The sequence below is a fragment of the Rhinoraja longicauda genome, chromosome 1, assembly GCF_053455715.1.
Source record: "Rhinoraja longicauda isolate Sanriku21f chromosome 1, sRhiLon1.1, whole genome shotgun sequence".
In the NCBI taxonomy this organism is placed as follows: domain Eukaryota; kingdom Metazoa; phylum Chordata; class Chondrichthyes; order Rajiformes; family Arhynchobatidae; genus Rhinoraja; species Rhinoraja longicauda.
The window spans coordinates 139,463,823-139,481,187 of record NC_135953.1 but is presented as its reverse complement, the minus strand read 5'-3'; the positions used below and the strand labels follow the sequence as shown (position 1 = coordinate 139,481,187).

General features: G+C 49.0%; 1 protein-coding gene across 2 annotated transcripts in view; it reads left to right on the top strand.

Moving 5' to 3' along the window:
* Positions 1-17,365, top strand: part of cfi (complement factor I) — an 85,037-nt gene that overhangs the window by 45,376 nt on the left and 22,296 nt on the right. For both annotated transcript variants that reach the window (XM_078407351.1, XM_078407343.1), the window contains 2 exons: positions 6,393-6,422; positions 9,877-10,001. In XM_078407351.1, the coding sequence (XP_078263477.1) occupies positions 6,393-6,422; positions 9,877-10,001 (155 nt within the window). The remainder of the gene's footprint in view (positions 1-6,392; positions 6,423-9,876; positions 10,002-17,365) is intronic.

Sequence of the window (17,365 nt, the reverse complement as noted above, 5' to 3'; positions counted from 1 at the left end):
TCAGCAGTCTCTTTGTGTCTCCCCCCTGCTCTGATGAAAGGTCACTGCACTGAAACATTAACTCTTTCTCTCCCCACATATGCTGCCAGACCTGAGGATGCCTCTGGTTTTACAGCTTTAATTCAGACTCTTGAGTTGTTAGATGGTGACCAGACTCCGCTATCCTTAAGAGCTCTCTCTAGCTCTCTCTTGAATGCATTCAGAGAATTGGCCTCCACTGCCTTCTGAGGCAGAGAATTCCACAGATTCACAACTCTCTGACTGAAAAAGCTTTTCCTCATCTCCGTTCTAAATGGCCTACCCCTTATTCTTAAACTGTGGCCCCTGGTTCTGGACTCCCCCAACATTGGGAACATGTTTCCTGCCTCTAACGTGTCCAACCCCTTAATAATCTTATACGTTTCGATAAGATCCCCTCTCATCCTTCTAAATTCCAGTGTATACAAGCCTAGCCGCTCCAGTCTTTCAACATATGACAGTCCCGCCATTCCGGGAATTAACCTAGTAAACCTACGCTGCACGCCCTCAATAGCAAGAATATCCTTCCTCAAATTTGGAGACCAAAACTGCACACAGTACTCCAGGTGCGGTCTCACTAGGGCCCTGTACAACTGCAGAAGGACCTCTTTGCTCCTATACTCAACTCCTCTTGTTATGAAGGCCAACATTCCATTGGCTTTCTTCACTGCCTGCTGTACCTGCATGCTTCCTTTCAGTTCCTTCTGACAAGTTGTGTTTATTCAATGTCCATTGCCCCTGTCACTAATTCTAACTTCAGCAGACACACTGCAGAAATCCTGGCTGAATTGCAAAGACCACCAGCATCTGAGAAATCAAGACCTCCTATCCTTACTGGCATTTGCAAACTGTGTCCACTATAAATTTTAAGTGATTCTCGAGTACCTGCTCTAAATCTTCTTATAGCCAATTCGGCCTGCATAATATAAGTAGTGATCCCCAATGTATCTCTTACAATTAATGTTAAGGAAACACGTAATGTAGCAAAAGCTATCTGAACGCCATACTCTGAAAAAAATTGTATGGGTTTATATAATTATTTTCTCCCTATTTTACTGTACTGCAGAGAATCTAGTGGGAGAGCTAGTGGGAGAGTCTAGTTCTAGAGGTCTTAGCCTCAGAATTAAAGGACGTTATTTTAGGAAGGAGATGAGGAGGAATTTCTTTAGTCAGAGAGTGGTGAGTCTGTGGAATTCGTTGCCACAGAAGGTTGTGAAGGCCATCAGTGGATATATTTAAGGCAGAGATAGATAGATTCTTGATTAGTGCGGGTGTCAGGGGTTATGGGGAGAAGGCAGGAGAATGGGGTTTGGAAGAGGAGATAGATTGGCCTTGATTGAATGGTGGAGTAGACTGGTCTAATTCTACTCCTGTCACTTATGATCTTATGATCTTATGAATCTAGGCCAGGTCACTCTAACCTCTTAAAATCAAAAAGAAAAACCTGCAGGTGCTGGAAATCTATAATAAAAGCACCCGTGAAATGGGATCCAGCCCATTGTTTTCATAGCTACTTTTACCTCTCTGTGGCTTTAACCTTGCATCTCAAAGGCCTGCTTGCAAAGGTTAAGGAATAAAATGCAATATCTCCTGCCTTCAAACAATGCTTGCCCTCTCCAATTATGCACCTTTCCCTTCTACATGCGAAAGTCTTTTAAGTTATGGGCCACATTACATTACTAAATGGTGACATTAGTTATCCCATTTGCATTAAAATGTTCAGTGAAAACTTTCCATGGCTTATAACCAAGTAACTAGGGTTGCCAAATTTCTCACTCCCAAATAAGGGACAAAAGGTGACGTCACCGCCCCGCGCCCCACGTGACCTCACCCAGCCAGCGGTCACATGCTGCTACTCCACCAATGGCGGCCGCCAGGGCCGGGAGGCGGGTTGTTGCGCAACCTCCGTTAGGCTGAGCCCGGGCCTTCGGGCCTACACTGTCCAGGCATACACTGTCTGGGCCAACACTGTCCGGGCCTACAGCGGCCCCCGGGCCTACAGTGTCCGGACCAACAGTGTCCGGGCCTAATACGGGACAAGGGTGGCCTCGTACGAGACAAACCAATTTAGCCCAATCTACATGATGTCCCGGCTAATACGGAACAGTTGGGCAACCCTACAAGTAACTGAAGAGGAACCCGCCAAATTAATTTCCACTGTACCTCGTACTGAAAAGCTTTTCACTGTACCTCGGTACACGTGACAATAAACTAAACTAAACTAAACAATTTTTGCAGCGATTTTCTGAATACACTACAGGTAGTTCTGTTATAATAGAATCGTGTCATTCCTAAGAAACCTTCTGTTGTAGAAAATTGTGTTGTGAAAGAAGATGTGTCAATGGGGAAAAGGGGGTTAGTTTCAGACTCACAATAACGAAAGGATTTCCAAAAACATATGCTCCTTTAGTAGTGTAGGAAGGAACTACAGACGTTGGTTTAAGCCGATGATAGACACAAAAAGCCGGAGTTACTCAGCAGGTCAGACAGGAATAGGTGAAAAGGAATAGGTGACGTTTCGGGTCGAGAAGATGTGTCACACTTGCCACGCCTCCGGACACTTGAGAGTCTTTGCTCACTCCTTCCCTCAGCTACCGGGAGTTAAACCTGCATTTAATCCCCCCTCGAAACCTCCCCCCATTCGTAACAACGACAGAATCCTCCTCGTTCTCACCTTCCACCCCATCAGCCAGCGTATCCAACAGATTATCCTCCAACATTTCCGTCACCTCCAACGGGACCCCACTACTGGCCACATCTTCCCATCTCCTCCCCTTTCTGCATTCCGCAGAGACCGTTCCCTCCGTAACTCCCTGGTCCACTCGTCCCTTCCTACCCAAACCACCCCCTCCCCGGGCACTTTCCCCTGCAACCACAGGAGATGCAACACCTGTCCCTTTACCTCCCCCCTCGACTCCATCCAAAGACCCAAACAGTCTTTCTAGGCGAGACAGAGGTTCACCTGCACCTCCTCCAACCTCATCTATTGTATCTGCTGCTCTAGATGTCAACTTCTCTACATCGGCGAGACCAAATGCAGGTTCAGCGATTGTTTCGCTCAACACCTTCGCTCAGTCCGCCTTAACCAACTTGATCTCCCGGTGGCTGAGCACTTCACCTCCCCTTCCCATTCCCAGTCTGACCTTTCTGTCATGAGCCTCCTCCATTGTCATAGTGAGGCCCACCAAAAATTGGAGGAACAGCACCTCATATTTCGCTTGGGCAGCTTGCAGCCCAGCGGTATGAACATTGACTTCTCCAACTTTAGATAGTTCCTCTGTCCCCACCCCCTTCCCAGTTCTCCCACTGTCTTCCTGTCTCCACCTATATCCTTCCTTTGTCCCGACCCCCCCCCCTGACATCAGTCTGAAGAAGGGTCTCGACCCGAAACGTCACCCATTCCTTCTCTACAAAATGCTGCCTGACCTGCTGAGTTACTCCAGCATTTTGTGATACCTTCGATTTGTACCAGCATCTGCAGTTATTTTCCTGCATTTAATCTGCTCCCCTAATCTATCACGGTATAAATACCTGAGATCATCACCAAATGGTGCTGATTCATCAGTTCTGCATCCAGTCGGTTTGATAGCAGTTCTGCGTTCTCCGTTCTGAATTCTGAGTTCTGGGTTCTGTCGGTTCCAACTCCATCTCTTTAGTTTCCATTCGAATTTGGATTTTGGGTTTTCTTCAGTACTTCTCAGTGAGCCTGCATTCGAGTCCTTTCCATTTCTGAGTTTAGTTTAGTTTAGAGATACAGCGTGGAAACAGGCCTTTCGGCCCACCGGGTCCGCACCGACCAGCGATCCCCTATTGCACATTAACACTATCCTACATGCACTAGGGACATTTTTTACATTTGCCAAGCCAATTAACCTACATACCTGTACGTCTTTGGAGTGTGGGAGGAAACCGAAGATCTCGGAGAAAACCCACGCAGGTCACGGGGAGAACGTACAAACTCCGTACAGATGGCGCCCGTAGTCGGGATGGAACCCGGGTCTCCGGCGCTGCATTTGCTGTAAGGCAGCAACTCTACCGCTGGGCCACCGTGTCGGTGCTGTGCCTTCTGACAAGAAGGGTCTCGACCCGCCACGCACCTATTCCTTTTCTCCAGAGGTGCTGCCTGACCCGCTGAGTTACTCCAGCTTCTTGTGTCTATCTTGATTCACGTGCTCTCTCAGAATGGAGCGCCTGTTTCTCGAGTCTGGCGACAGGTGTGGGAGTTAGTGCTTCATGAGGAAATGGTGCTTGAAGGTGGAAGGTGGAAGGTGGACAGACAGCAGCTACAACAGTGTAGGTTGCAGCTCCTGCAGTTGCACAGCAAGGTGCAGGTTAGGTTTTCAGGTTAGGTTCACAGGAATAGGTTTTCCAGTTTTAGTTTCTCAGTTTTAGTTTATTGTCACGTGAAATGTGGAAAACCTTTTTTGTTGCGTGCTAACCAGCCAGCGGAAAGACAATACATGATTACAATCGCAGCCATTCACAGTGGACAGATACGCGATAAGGGAATAACGTTTAGTGCAAGGGTATTGGCGTGAATAGGCGTTGGTGGAGGTAGAACTGTGAACCAGAGTGGCCAGGAGGAAGGCTTCTGAAGGGTGGGACGGAGGGGGATGGGATAAGGGAGATGGAAAGTGAAGCCATGGGTGACACTGAAATGAATGTAAAATTAAGAGATGTGTAAGAAGGAACTGCAGATGCTGGTTTAAACCAAAGGTGGACGCAAAACTGCTGGAGTAACTCAGTGGGACAGGCAGCATCACTGGAGAAAAGGAATAGGTGACGTCTCAAGTCGAGACCCTTCTTCAGAGCCTGGAGACAGGGTTCCAAAGAAGGGCCAAGACCCGGCATGTCACCCATTCCTTCTGTCCAGAGATGCTGCCTGACCTGCTGAGTTACTCCAGCATTTTGTGTCTACCTTCGATTTAAGCCGACATCTGCAGTTTTCTTTCTTACATATTTGTCAGGTTAGTTGACCGTGAATGTGCAATCGAACTGAAGAATCTAGGTAGTTCAACAATGTGAGGTACACAATGCTCAAACACTGGTCAAATAAAGCAAAATGGCCTGAATATATTTGTCAAGGTGTTAGCAGAGAAACCAGACAGATTTAACATTTAATTAATCCATCCGAAATAATCATTACAGTTCTCTGTAATAAACACATTGATGAATGATAGTCATGTAGTGATGCTGATTTTAACTCAGTTAGGTAAACACTATTACTAGCTTTCCCTCTATCATTAATGCAGTTTCTTTGTTGTTGGACAAATTATTTCTTAGCAAAGAATGCATCAATTAATTAAGTGCAAAGTGAAACTGCCGGAGGGACTAAGCGAGTCAGACAGCATCTGTGGTGGGAAATGGGCAGACGATATTTCGTGTTGGGATCCTTCATCTATCAGACTGGAGTAGGTCCCGACTCGTAAGACCCCCTGTCCCACTCAGGCGATGTTTTAGGCGACTACAGGTGACTAGGCTGTCGCCACACGGTTGCCGGGGTGTCGCCTGTACGGTCGTGAGTCGTCTCCAAAGAGTCGTTTTTCTGGTCGCCGCTGTATAAAACATTTTCGCCGACTGTTGGTTTGACGCCAATGATCGTAGCTTGACGTCTCCTGACGGGGGCGCTGTCGTAGGTTGGCTCCATGTTGTCGCCAGGTGACGTAGGTTTTCGCCGGTGCTGACTTCGGTGAATTCCATTGGCGACTACCTACGTCAACCCGGCGACAGGTGCCGGCGCCAAAACCGGAGGCCAAAATGAAATGAATTGTCTTCAGTTGTCACCGACACGGTCGTAGCTTGTCGTAGCTGGTCGCGGGTGGACGTAGGTTGACTTCGGTTGTCGTAGGTTGTTGCCTGTGCGGTCGTAGGTTGTCGTAGGTGTGGTCGTAGGTGGACGTCCTAAGTCGCGACGATTGGGTCGCCGGTAGTCGGTAGCTTGCCGTAGCTTGACGCCGACTAGGTGGTAGGTTGTTGTAGCTTGTCGTGGATGTTGTCGTGGGGGGGGGGTCCAGTCGCCGGTTTTTCGGTGACCTGCCTCGACTATGACAGTCGCTGGCAGACGCCTAAAGAAACCCCTAAGTAGGACAGGCCCCTAAGCCAACCTTTCTTACCATCTGAGTTCCTCCAGCAGTTTTTTTTATTTTGCTCAAGATTCCAACTGCAGTTTCTTGCGACTACATCAATTAAATGAAGTATTTGGCAACTTCAGTCCAACATTACGGACTGTTTCTGATTTGGCATTCCGTTCATTGTGTTTGTACCTTTATGTTGTAGAGGCTGTTGTAAATCAGCGTATCTATATTAGAAGTATAAAAAGGCAGCAACTGCACTGTGCTTACCATTAATATATTTATGTTCTTTGTTTTATATAGAAACAAACTCAACAAAAGACCACACAACAGGTAAGCAGAATTACCATTCGTTTTCCAGAAAATGGCGTGAATAATTCCGGTTTTCTTCAGGATCAATTTTTAGTTGAGTTTTTAGTCAGTGACTCAGATAATGTTTCTCTCAAATGAATGACATTATTAGATGCCATAAATCTTGTGCCATGATCTATTGCATTTGTTTTTATTTCAAGTGGCATTTAAAAAAGCTTTTCTGCAATTAGTTTGAGCATAGTTAGCAAGAGATAGATCATCAGCAATGAAGGATTGCAGCTCCAGGTGGGAGGTTCGGCATGTCTCCTACAACTCTCACCAACTTCCACAGATGCGGCATAGAAAGCATTTTATCAGGATCCACCACAGCTTGGTTTGGGAACAGCTCCAACCAAGACCGCAAGAAATTGCAGCGAATTGTGGACGCAGCCCAGACCATCGCACAAACCAACCTCCCTTCCGTTGACTCCATTTGTACCTCACGCTGCCTCGGCAAGGCCAGCAGCACAATCAAGGACCAGTCGCACCCTGGCCACTCCCTCTTCTCCCCTCTCCCATCAGGCAATAGGTACAGAAGTGTGAAAACGCACACCTCCAGATTCAGGGACAGTTTCTTCCCAGCTGTTATCAGGCAACTGAATCATCCTACCACAACCAGAGAGCAGTGCTGAACGACTATCTACCTCTTTGGTGACCCTCAGACTATCAGTCCGAAGAAGGGTCTCGACCCGAAACGTCACCCATTCCTTCTCTCCTGAGATGCTGCCTGACCTGCTGAGTTACTCCAGCATTTTGTGAATAAATACCTTCGATTTGTAACAGCATCTGCAGTTATTTTCTTACATTACTCAGACTATCCTTGATTGGATTCTGCTGACTTGACCTTGCACTAAACCTTATTCCCTTATCATGTATCTATACACTGTGAATAGCTGGATTGTCATCATGTATTGCCTTTCTGCTGACTGGATGGCACGCAACAAAAGCTTTTCACTGTACCTCGACACACGTGACAATGAACTAAACTGAACTAAACTAAACTGTCCCACTGCAACACAACACAACATCTGGCCGTGAGAAGAGGAAGGATGCTAGTGAGCATGGCTTCCATCCTCGGCTTAGAGAGAGCCTTTGTGTTCTTCTGTAACATGGCCTCAGTATAGGGTTGCCAACTGTCCCGTATTAGCCGGGACATCCCGTATATTGGGCTAAATTTGTTTGTCCTGTATTAGGCTGCTGTAGGCCCAGACACTGTAGGCCCAGAGGCCCCTGTAGGCCTGGACACTGTAGGCCCGGGGTCCGCTGTAGGCCTGGACAGTGTAGGCTAACGGAGTGTGTTCGGGGAGCGGGGCCGAGTGTGTTTGCCTAATGGAGGTTGCGTAGCCCCGGGCGGTCACCATTGGTGGAGCGGGAGCACGTGGCTGCTGGCTGGGTGAGGTCACGAGGGAGGGAGCGAGGGAGGGAGGGAGGGAGGGAGGGAGGGAGGGAGGGAGGGAGGGAGGGAGGGAGGGAGGGAGGGAGGGAGGGAGGGAGAGGGGGAGGAGAGGGGAGTAGGGAGTGGGGGAGTAGAGGTTGCTGCACAAATGCAGGAGAGGTTTGGGCCCAACGGGTTCACTTGGTCTAGTTAACTAACTAAATATCCTCATATAGACAATAGACAATAGACAATAGACAATAGGTGCAGGAGTAGGCCATTCAGCCCTTCGAGCCAGCACCGCCATTCAATGCGATCATGGCTGATCACTCTCAATCAGTACCCCGTTCCTGCCTTCTCCCCATACCCCCTAACTCCGCTATCCTTAAGAGCTCTATCCAGCTCTCTCTTGAAAGCATCCAACGAACTGGCCTCCACTGCCTTCTGAGGCAGAGAATTCCACACCTTCACCACCCTCTGACTGAAAAAGTTCTTCCTCATCTCCGTTCTAAATGGCCTACCCCTTATTCTTAAACTGTGGCCCCTTGTTCTGGACTCCCCCAACATTGGGAACATGTTATCTGCCTCTAATGTGTCCAATCCCCTAATTATCTTATATGTTTCAATAAGATCCCCCCTCATCCTTCTAAATTCCAGTGTATACAAGCCCAATCGCTCCAGCCTTTCAACATACGACAGTCCCGCCATTCCGGGAATTAACCTAGTGAACCTACGCTGCACGCCCTCCATAGCAAGAATATCCTTCCTCAAATTTGGAGACCAAAACTGCACACAGTACTCCAGGTGCGGTCTCACCAGGGCCCGGTACAACTGTAGAAGGACCTCTTTGCTCCTCAACTCCTCTTGTTACGAAGGCCAACATTCCATTGGCTTTCTTCACTGCCTGCTGTACCTGCATGCTTCCTTTCATTGACTGATGCACTAGGACACCCAGATCTCGTTGAACTACCCCTCCTCCTAACTTGACACCATTCAGATAATAATCTGCCTTTCTATTCTTGCTTCCAAAGTGAATAACCTCACACTTATCTACATTAAACTGCATCTGCCATGTATCCGCCCACTCACACAACCTGTCCAAGTCACCCTGCAGCCTTATTGCATCTTCCTCACAATTCACACTACCCCCCAACTTAGTATCATCTGCAAATTTGCTAATGGTACTTTTAATCCCTTCGTCTAAGTCATTAATGTATATCGTAAATAGCTGGGGTCCCAGCACCGAACCTTGCGGTACCCCACTGGTCACTGCCTGCCATTCCGAAAGGGACCCATTTATCCCCACTCTTTGCTTTCTGTCTGTCAACCAATTTTCTATCCATGTCAGTACCCTACCCCCAATGTGTTCAGTTCTTGTGTTTAGTTCAGGGCACCATGTTATAGGAAAGATGTTGTCAAGCTGGAAAGGGCACAGATGAGATTGACGAGGATGTTGCCAGGACTAGAGGGTGTGAGCTATAGGGAGAGGTTAAGTAGGCTGGGACTCGATTCCTCGGAGTGCAGGAGGATAAGGGGCGATCTTATAGAGGTGGATAAAATCATGAGAGGAATAGATCGGGTAGATGCACAGAATCTCTCGCCCAGAGTAGGGGAATCGAGGACCAGAGGACATATGTTTAAGGTGAAGGGAAAAAGATTTAATAGGAATCTGAGGGGTAACATTTGCACACAAAGGGTGGTAGGTGTATGAAACAAGCTGCCAGAGGAGGTAGTTGAGGCTGGGTCTATCCCAACATTTAAGAAACAGTTAGACAGGTGCATGGATAGGACAGGTTTGGAGGGGAATATGGACCAAACACGGGACTAAAGTAGCTGGGACATGTTGGCCAGTGTGGACAAGATGGGCTGAAGGGCCTGTTTCCAGGCTGTCTGACTCTATGACTCTTTGACAATGGAAATTCAATGAAAATTGGAAGAGTTGTAAAAATCGCCACACATAAAAATTACATTGGACCCTGTCCCTGCTAAATTGTTTGTAGGAATGGACTTGCATTTCATGTATTACATTGCTGGTAAACAACATGTTAACGTTACCTTTAGATAGGAGCCTACTCAAGTCATCACTCTCCAAACTATCCTGTGGGATTTCAAATTACACAATTGACATGGCAAACGGTGCCCCAAGGAGATCCAAGAGGCTTCTCGGAGGTCTGGAGGCAGCAAAGGTAAAATTAGAAATCTTTATTTTGCTTTAAATTTTCTTTTTTTTTTTCCTCTTACTTTCTGTTCTTAAGATCTCAAGGTAGACAATAAACAATAGGATCATGTGATCCTATTGATAGTTGTGAATCTGTGGAATTCTCTGCCTCAGAAGGCAGTGGAGGCCAATTCTCTGGATGCTTTCAAGAGAGAGCTGGATAGAGCTCTTAATGATAGCGGAGATCTCAAGATCTCGATGATAGCGGAGTCAGGGGGTATGGGGAGAAGGTAGGAATGGGGTACTGATTGTGGATGATCAGCCATGATCACATTGAAAGCATCCAGAGAATTGGCCTCCACTGCCTTCTGAGGCAGAGAATTCCACAGATTCACAACTCTCCGACTGAAAAGGGTTTTCCTCATCTTTGTTCTAAATGGCCTACCCCTTATTCTTAAACGGTGGCCCCTGGTTCTGGACTTCCCCCAACATTGGGAACATGTTTCCTGCCTCTAGCGTGTCCAATCCCTTAATAATCCTATATAATAAGGTAGGTCTTGACTATAATGCAAAGGTGTAAAACGAGACAAGATGAGTTGTCACCCGTGGATGTCACAAGATGAGTTGTCACCAGTTGGACAGTTGTATCATTGTTGCCTCCACTGCTCTCTGTCGCCTCATGGTGGAAGGGAAAGAGTGGTGCAACCAAGGGAACCTGCCTCCCAAAAACGGGATGTAAGCGCTAACATTTCAATCAACTCACCATCGTTGTCAAGGTGCCAACTCTATCCTCTTATTCTGAACAAACCACCACTACTACTGGACTCACTTTTCTCCCTCCCCCCCCCCCCCCATCATTTCTCCACATTCTCCTACATTCGAGGCAAAATCCCACTTCTTTCACCAGACCTACATCAAACCTTACCCTCTTACACCACAGATCAATAATAGTATCACAATATATTATCTGTAACAAGGATACATCGCGATCTTACTTCCATTTTTCTTGCTGAAGATGTTTTACACGAAATTTGTTCCAGGAGACAAACAATATGTCAATGTTGCCTATGGAAAGGAGCCTACTCAAGCATCACTCCCTAAAATATCCTAAAATATCTCGGGTGGCGTAGCGGTAGAGTTGCTGCCTGACAGCGCCTGTGACTCGGGTTCGATCCCGACCACGGGTGCTGTCTGTACGGTGTTTGCAGGTTAATTGGCTTGGTCTCCCCGTGACCTGCGTGGGTTTTCTCCGTGATCTTCGGTTTCCTCACACACTCCAAAGACGCACAGGTTTGTAGGTTAATTGGCTTGGTATAAGTGTAAATTGACCCGAGTGTGTGAGAGATAGTGTTAATGTGCAGGGATCGTCGGTCGGTGCGGACTCGGTGGGCTAAAGTAAACTAAACTAAACCAGAGATGGTTACTGAAGGAGCTTGAGTTTCTCGGCATAATCTTGCCGTTGGCAAACCACAGCACAAGAGGCGGCCTGGTGAAATGATTGGTCCTGATTTATTGGGCGGCACGGTGGCGCAGCGGTAGAGTTGCTGCCTTACAGCGAATGCAGCGCTGGAGACTCAGGTTCGATCCTGACTACAGGCGCCGTCTGTACGGAGTTTGTACGTTCTCCCCGTGACCTGCGTGGGTTTTCTCCGAGATCTTCGGTTTCCTCCCACACTCCAAAGACGTGCAGGTATGTAGGTTAATTGGCTGGGCAAATGTAAAAATTGTCCCTAGTGGGTGTAGGATAGTGTTAATGTGCGGGGATCACTGGGTGGCGCGGACCCGGTGGGCCGAAGGGCCTGTTTCTGCGCTGTATCTCTAAATCTAAATCTGTTACCTTCTCATATATGAAGGTGCAGTGAAAAACGTTGTTTTGCATGTTGTCCAAAGAGACCAGATTTACGATACATAAATACAATGAAGTCATGCACAAATGCAATATGTAGTGCAAATGAAAAAATACAGAGTGCAGAAAATACTTCTCAGCATTGTAATGCAACGGTTCCATGGACTTTATATCCTCAGTTGGGTAGAGGTGAATCGGGCAGAACCCAAGCATATGGAATGACCATTTAGAAGCCAGATAACAGAGGGGAAGAAGCTGTCCCTGAGCCTGGTGATGTGTGCTTTCAAGCTTCTGTACCTTCTGCCGAAGCAGAGAGAAAGAAGGAGTGACTGTCGTGGGACAAGTCTTGGATTATATTGGCTGCGTTTCTAAGTGAATGTGAAGTATAGATGGCGTCAATGGTGGGAGTCTTTAGTTTAGAGATACAGCGTGGAAACAGGCCCTGTCGGCCCACCGGGTCCGCGCCAACCAGCGATCCCCGCACACTAACACTATCCTACACCCACTAGGGACAATTTTTACATTTACCAAGCCAATTAACCTACAAACCTGCACGTCTTTGGAGTGTGGGGGGAAACCGAAGATCTCGGAGAAAACCCACGCAGGTCACGGGGAGAACGTACAAACTCCGTACAGACAGCACCCGTAGTCGGGATCGAACCTGAGTCTCCGGCGCTGCATTCGCTGTAAGGCAGCAACTCTACCGCTGTGCCACCGTGTCGCCCTTGGTCTGGTCTGTGCGACGGTGACGCAGCGGTAGAGTTGCTGTCTTACAGCGCTTGCAGCGTCAGAGACCCAGGTTCAATCCCGACTACGGGTGCTGCCTGTAACGGAGTTTGTACGTTCTCCCCGTGACCTGCGTTGGTCGTCTCCGAGATCTTCGGTTTCCTCCCGCATTCCAAAGACTTACAGGTTGTCAGGTTAATTGGCTTGGTGTAAGCACAAATTGTTCCCAATGTGCGCAGGATACTGTTACGGTGCTGGTCGACACGGACTCGGTGGGCCGAAGGGCCTGTTTCCGTGCTGCATCTCTAAACTAAACTAAACTTTACAGGGTACCTTTATTCAAGAAAAGCACCTGGGGTAAGCCAGGTAATAACAGATGTGGTTTTATAATTTTGTGTCATCGCACAGCTGATTGCCAATAGCGAGCAAATGTTAGTGCCAGGTCGTTGGGCTCTGCAAGATCCTTTACAGTGCGTGTGTCATGCAGCGTGTCACAGCTCAGGAGATGTTCCATAGTCTGGAGGCCCCGTCCACACTCGCAGTCTGCCGTATCGCCAGTGTATCCCCACTTCAGCACGTTCGGTTTGCTCCTCCACATGCCTGTCCGCAGTCTGTTGAGACGGCGCCAGGTTATCCACGGCTGGTCAGAACCTGGTGGGAGTTTCTCAGAGGGATCGATTGCCATGTGAGTGTCTTCCGGAGATTTCTCTAGTCTCTCTTCCCAGAGTTTGAACCTTCTGGACGATGCACTGCAGTCCAGGGGATGGACAGAAGAGAGGAAACTTCTGCGTGGTTTCAAACGCTGAGGTAGCAAAGGGCGGTCATGTAGGGAGGGGGGGCTTTCAGCCTCTGATTGTCTGAGGCGTTCTTTTTGACTGGCTATAGCTCTTCTGATTCCAGGAGGCGCAATGCCAGAGAGTAGGTAGATGTTGTCAGTCTTGGTCGGTTTCATGCAATACAATATAATACAATACTATGGCGAGTCCGGAAACTTGTTGGTTGTAGAAGAAGTTTATTGCAGCCGCAATATTCGAATACAGAGTTAAACAACAAGGTAAAGGACAACCATCAAAAACTTACTGTCTTCTTCGAAGACTTCGCCGAACTAACTATTTCGGGCGCCAAACGCGCACATGACATCGCTGGCCAATCAGCGATGTCGCTCCCTGGACCAATCCCCATGGCCGCGTTCACACGTGACCTCGCTGGCCAATCCGAGGGTTCAACGACCTGGACCATTCTCTATGGTCGCTACATGACCTCCCCCAGAACCCGAGGTGCGGAACCTAGCAGGGAGCCGGATTTCGCGACCATAACGAGTACGGAGAGGGACAGCCTGAACCACAGGAGCCGGGGGTTCCGGACTTGGCGGAACAGCCGGAACGGGAGGTCCTGGAGGAACTACCGGAACGGGGGGTCATATCATATCATCATCATATATATACAGCCGGAAACAGGCCTTTTCGGCCCTCCAAGTCCGTGCCGCCCAGCGATCCCCGTACATTAACACTATCCTACACCCACTAGGGACAATTTTTCACATTTACCCAGCCAATTAACCTACAAACCGGCAGGTCCTGGAGGAACTGCCGGAACGGGGGGTCCTGGAGGAACTGTCAGAACGGGGGGTCCTGGACTGAGCGGAACTAACGGAGGTCGGCCTCTCCTAGGGGTTTGACCGACCAGGACTGGTTGATCCGGATCCAAATGTGCAGGTTTGAGCCGGGACACCGAGACGAGCTCACTCTTGCCGCACATGTCTAAGGTGAAGGTAGCCGTTCCCTTACGCAAAACCCGGAACGGCCCTTGATAGACCCTCTGCAACGGGGCGCGATGGGAATCTTTTCGCAGAAAAACGAACTCACAGTCCTTCAGGGAAGGCGGTTCATGTACCATGGGACACCCATGACGTGAAGTCGGAACTGGAGCCAGGGAGCCCACCCGTTCCCGGAGAGATGCTAACACTGATGGGACTGTAGGCAGCTGGTCTGAAGGGTCCGGAAACAGATCTCCGGGTACTCGAAGTGTCGAGCCATATACTAGCTCTGCGGACGACGCACCGAGATCTAGCTTAGGAGCAGTCCGGATGCCCAAAAGAACCCAAGGGAGCTGGTCTACCCAGTCCGGGCCTTCAAGCCTTGCACTGAGGGACGCCTTAAGTTGGCGGTGGAACCTTTCTACGAGTCCATTTGCCTGGGGGTGATATGCAGTCGTGGGTTGTAACTTGGACCCGTACAGTTCTGCGAGCGCGGCCCAGAGGGACGAAGTGAATTGTGGGCCTCTGTCAGTGGTAATAACTGCCGGGACCCCGAAACGAGCTACCCAATGAAGGGCCAAAGTCCTAGCACAAGACGCTGACGAAATATCAGACAATGGGAAAGCCTCTGGTCACCGGGTGAACCGATCCACTACCGTGAGGAGGTGGGTGTAGCCCCGGGAGGAAGGCAAAGGACCGACCAAATCCACGTGGATGTGGAAAAAACCAACAGCCGGGACCTCGAAATCCTGTACGGGGGGCTGGACATGGCGCTGGACTTTAGCGGTCTGACAGGGAACGCAGGCACACGCCCAACCCGCTACCTGTTTCCGTAGGCCATGCCAGACAAACCGAGCTGCTACCAAAGCAGAGGTGGAGTGGATGGACAGGTGCGCCAGCCCATGAATGGCATCGAAAACCCGGCGCTGAAGGGAGGGCGGTACTACCGGCCTGGGACGGGGAAGAGAAACATCGCACCAGACTTTTGTGCCTTCTGACCCACAAGCTACCTGGGCCAACTTCAATCCCGAAGTGGTGGACTGGTATGCCGAAGCGGTATCCGCTAGAAGCTGTGCCTCCGCAAGCTCTTGGGGATCCACTTCGCAGTCCACCGCCGAAATAGGGGGAAAAGCAGGTCTAGACAGGGCGTCAGCAATGGCATTAAGCTTACCCGCGACATGACGGACATCGGTGGTGAATTCGGAGATAGCAGTCAGGTGCCGCTGCTGGCGGGCCGACCATGGGTCAGACAATTTGACAAAAGCAAATGTTAATGGTTTATGGTCCGTAAAGGCCACAAATGGGCGGCCCTCAAGGAAGTACCTGAAATGACGAACAGCTAAATAGAGGGCCAAAAGCTCTCGGTCAAATGCGCTATACTTCAGCTCAGCCGAATTTAGTTGCCGGCTGAAAAACGCCAAAGGCTGCCAACGGCCACCGACCTGCTGCTCCAGAACCCCGCCCACCGCCACGTCAGAGGCGTCAACCGTCAGGGCCGTGGGGGCGGAGGGGCTCGGGTGGACCAACATGGTGGCGTCTGCCAAAGCTGCCTTAGCTGCTGTAAAAGCCGACTCTGCGGTCGGGGGCCATCGCCGACGAGGCGTCGGGTCCCTGCATAGTCGGTGATCATCCAGTTCACGTCGGGGTCACCAATATGGCGAGTCCGGAAACTTGTTGGTTGTAGAAGAAGTTTATTGCAGCCGCAATATTCGAATACAGAGTTAAACAACAAGGTAAAGGACAACCATCAAAAACTTACTGTCTTCTTCGAAGACTTCACCGAACTAACTATTTCGGGCGCCAAACGCGCACATGACATCGCTGGCCAATCAGCGATGTCGCTCCCTGGACCAATCCCCATGGCCGCGTTCACACGTGACCTCGCTGGCCAATCCGAGGGTTCGACGACCTGGACCATTCTCTATGGTCGCTACATGACAATACAATATATCTTTATTGTCATTGTACAGGGGTACAACGAGATTGGGAATGCGCCTCCCATACGATGCAATAATTTAATTAAACAATAGACAATAGACAATAGGTGCAGGAGTAGGCCATTCAGCCCTTCGAGCCAGCACCGCCATTCAATGCGATCATGGCTGATCACTCTCAATCAGTACCCCGTTCCTGCCTTCTCCCCATACCCCCTAACTCCGCTATCCTTAAGAGCTCTATCCAGCTCTCTCTTGAAAGCATCCAACGAACTGGCCTCCACTGCCTTCTGAGGCAGAGAATTCCACACCTTCAACACCCTCTGACTGAAAAAGTTCTTCCTCATCTCCGTTCTAAATGGCCTACCCCTTATTCTTAAACTGTGGCCCCTTGTTCTGGACTCCCCCAACATTGGGAACATGTTATCTGCCTCTAATGTGTCCAATCCCCTAATTATCTTATATGTTTCAATAAGATCCCCCCTCATCCTTCTAAATTCCAGTGTATACAAGCCCAATCGCTCCAGCCTTTCAACATACGACAGTCCCGCCATTCCGGGAATTAACCTAGTGAACCTACGCTGCACGCCCTCCATAGCAAGAATATCCTTCCTCAAATTTGGAGACCAAAACTGCACACAGTACTCCAGGTGCGGTCTCACCAGGGCCCGGTACAACTGTAGAAGGACCTCTTTGCTCCTATACTCAACTCCTCTTGTTACGAAGGCCAACATTCCATTGGCTTTCTTTACAGCCTGCTGTACCTGCATGCTTCCTTTCATTGACTGATGCACTAGGACACCCAGATCTCGTTGAACTCCCCCTCCTCCTAACTTGACACCATTCAGATAATAATCTGCCTTTCTATTCTTACTTCCAAAGTGAATAACCTCACACTTATCTACATTAAACTGCATCTGCCATGTATCCGCCCACTCACACAACCTGTCCAAGTCACCCTGCAGCCTTATTGCATCTTCCTCACAATTCACACTACCCCCCAGCTTAGTATCATCTGCAAATTTGCTAATGGTACTTTTAATCCCTTCGTCTAAGTCATTAGCTAGTCAGTATTAATTTAAGGAACCCAACGAAACAAATTGTAACAGTTTTAAAACAGAATAAAGTGC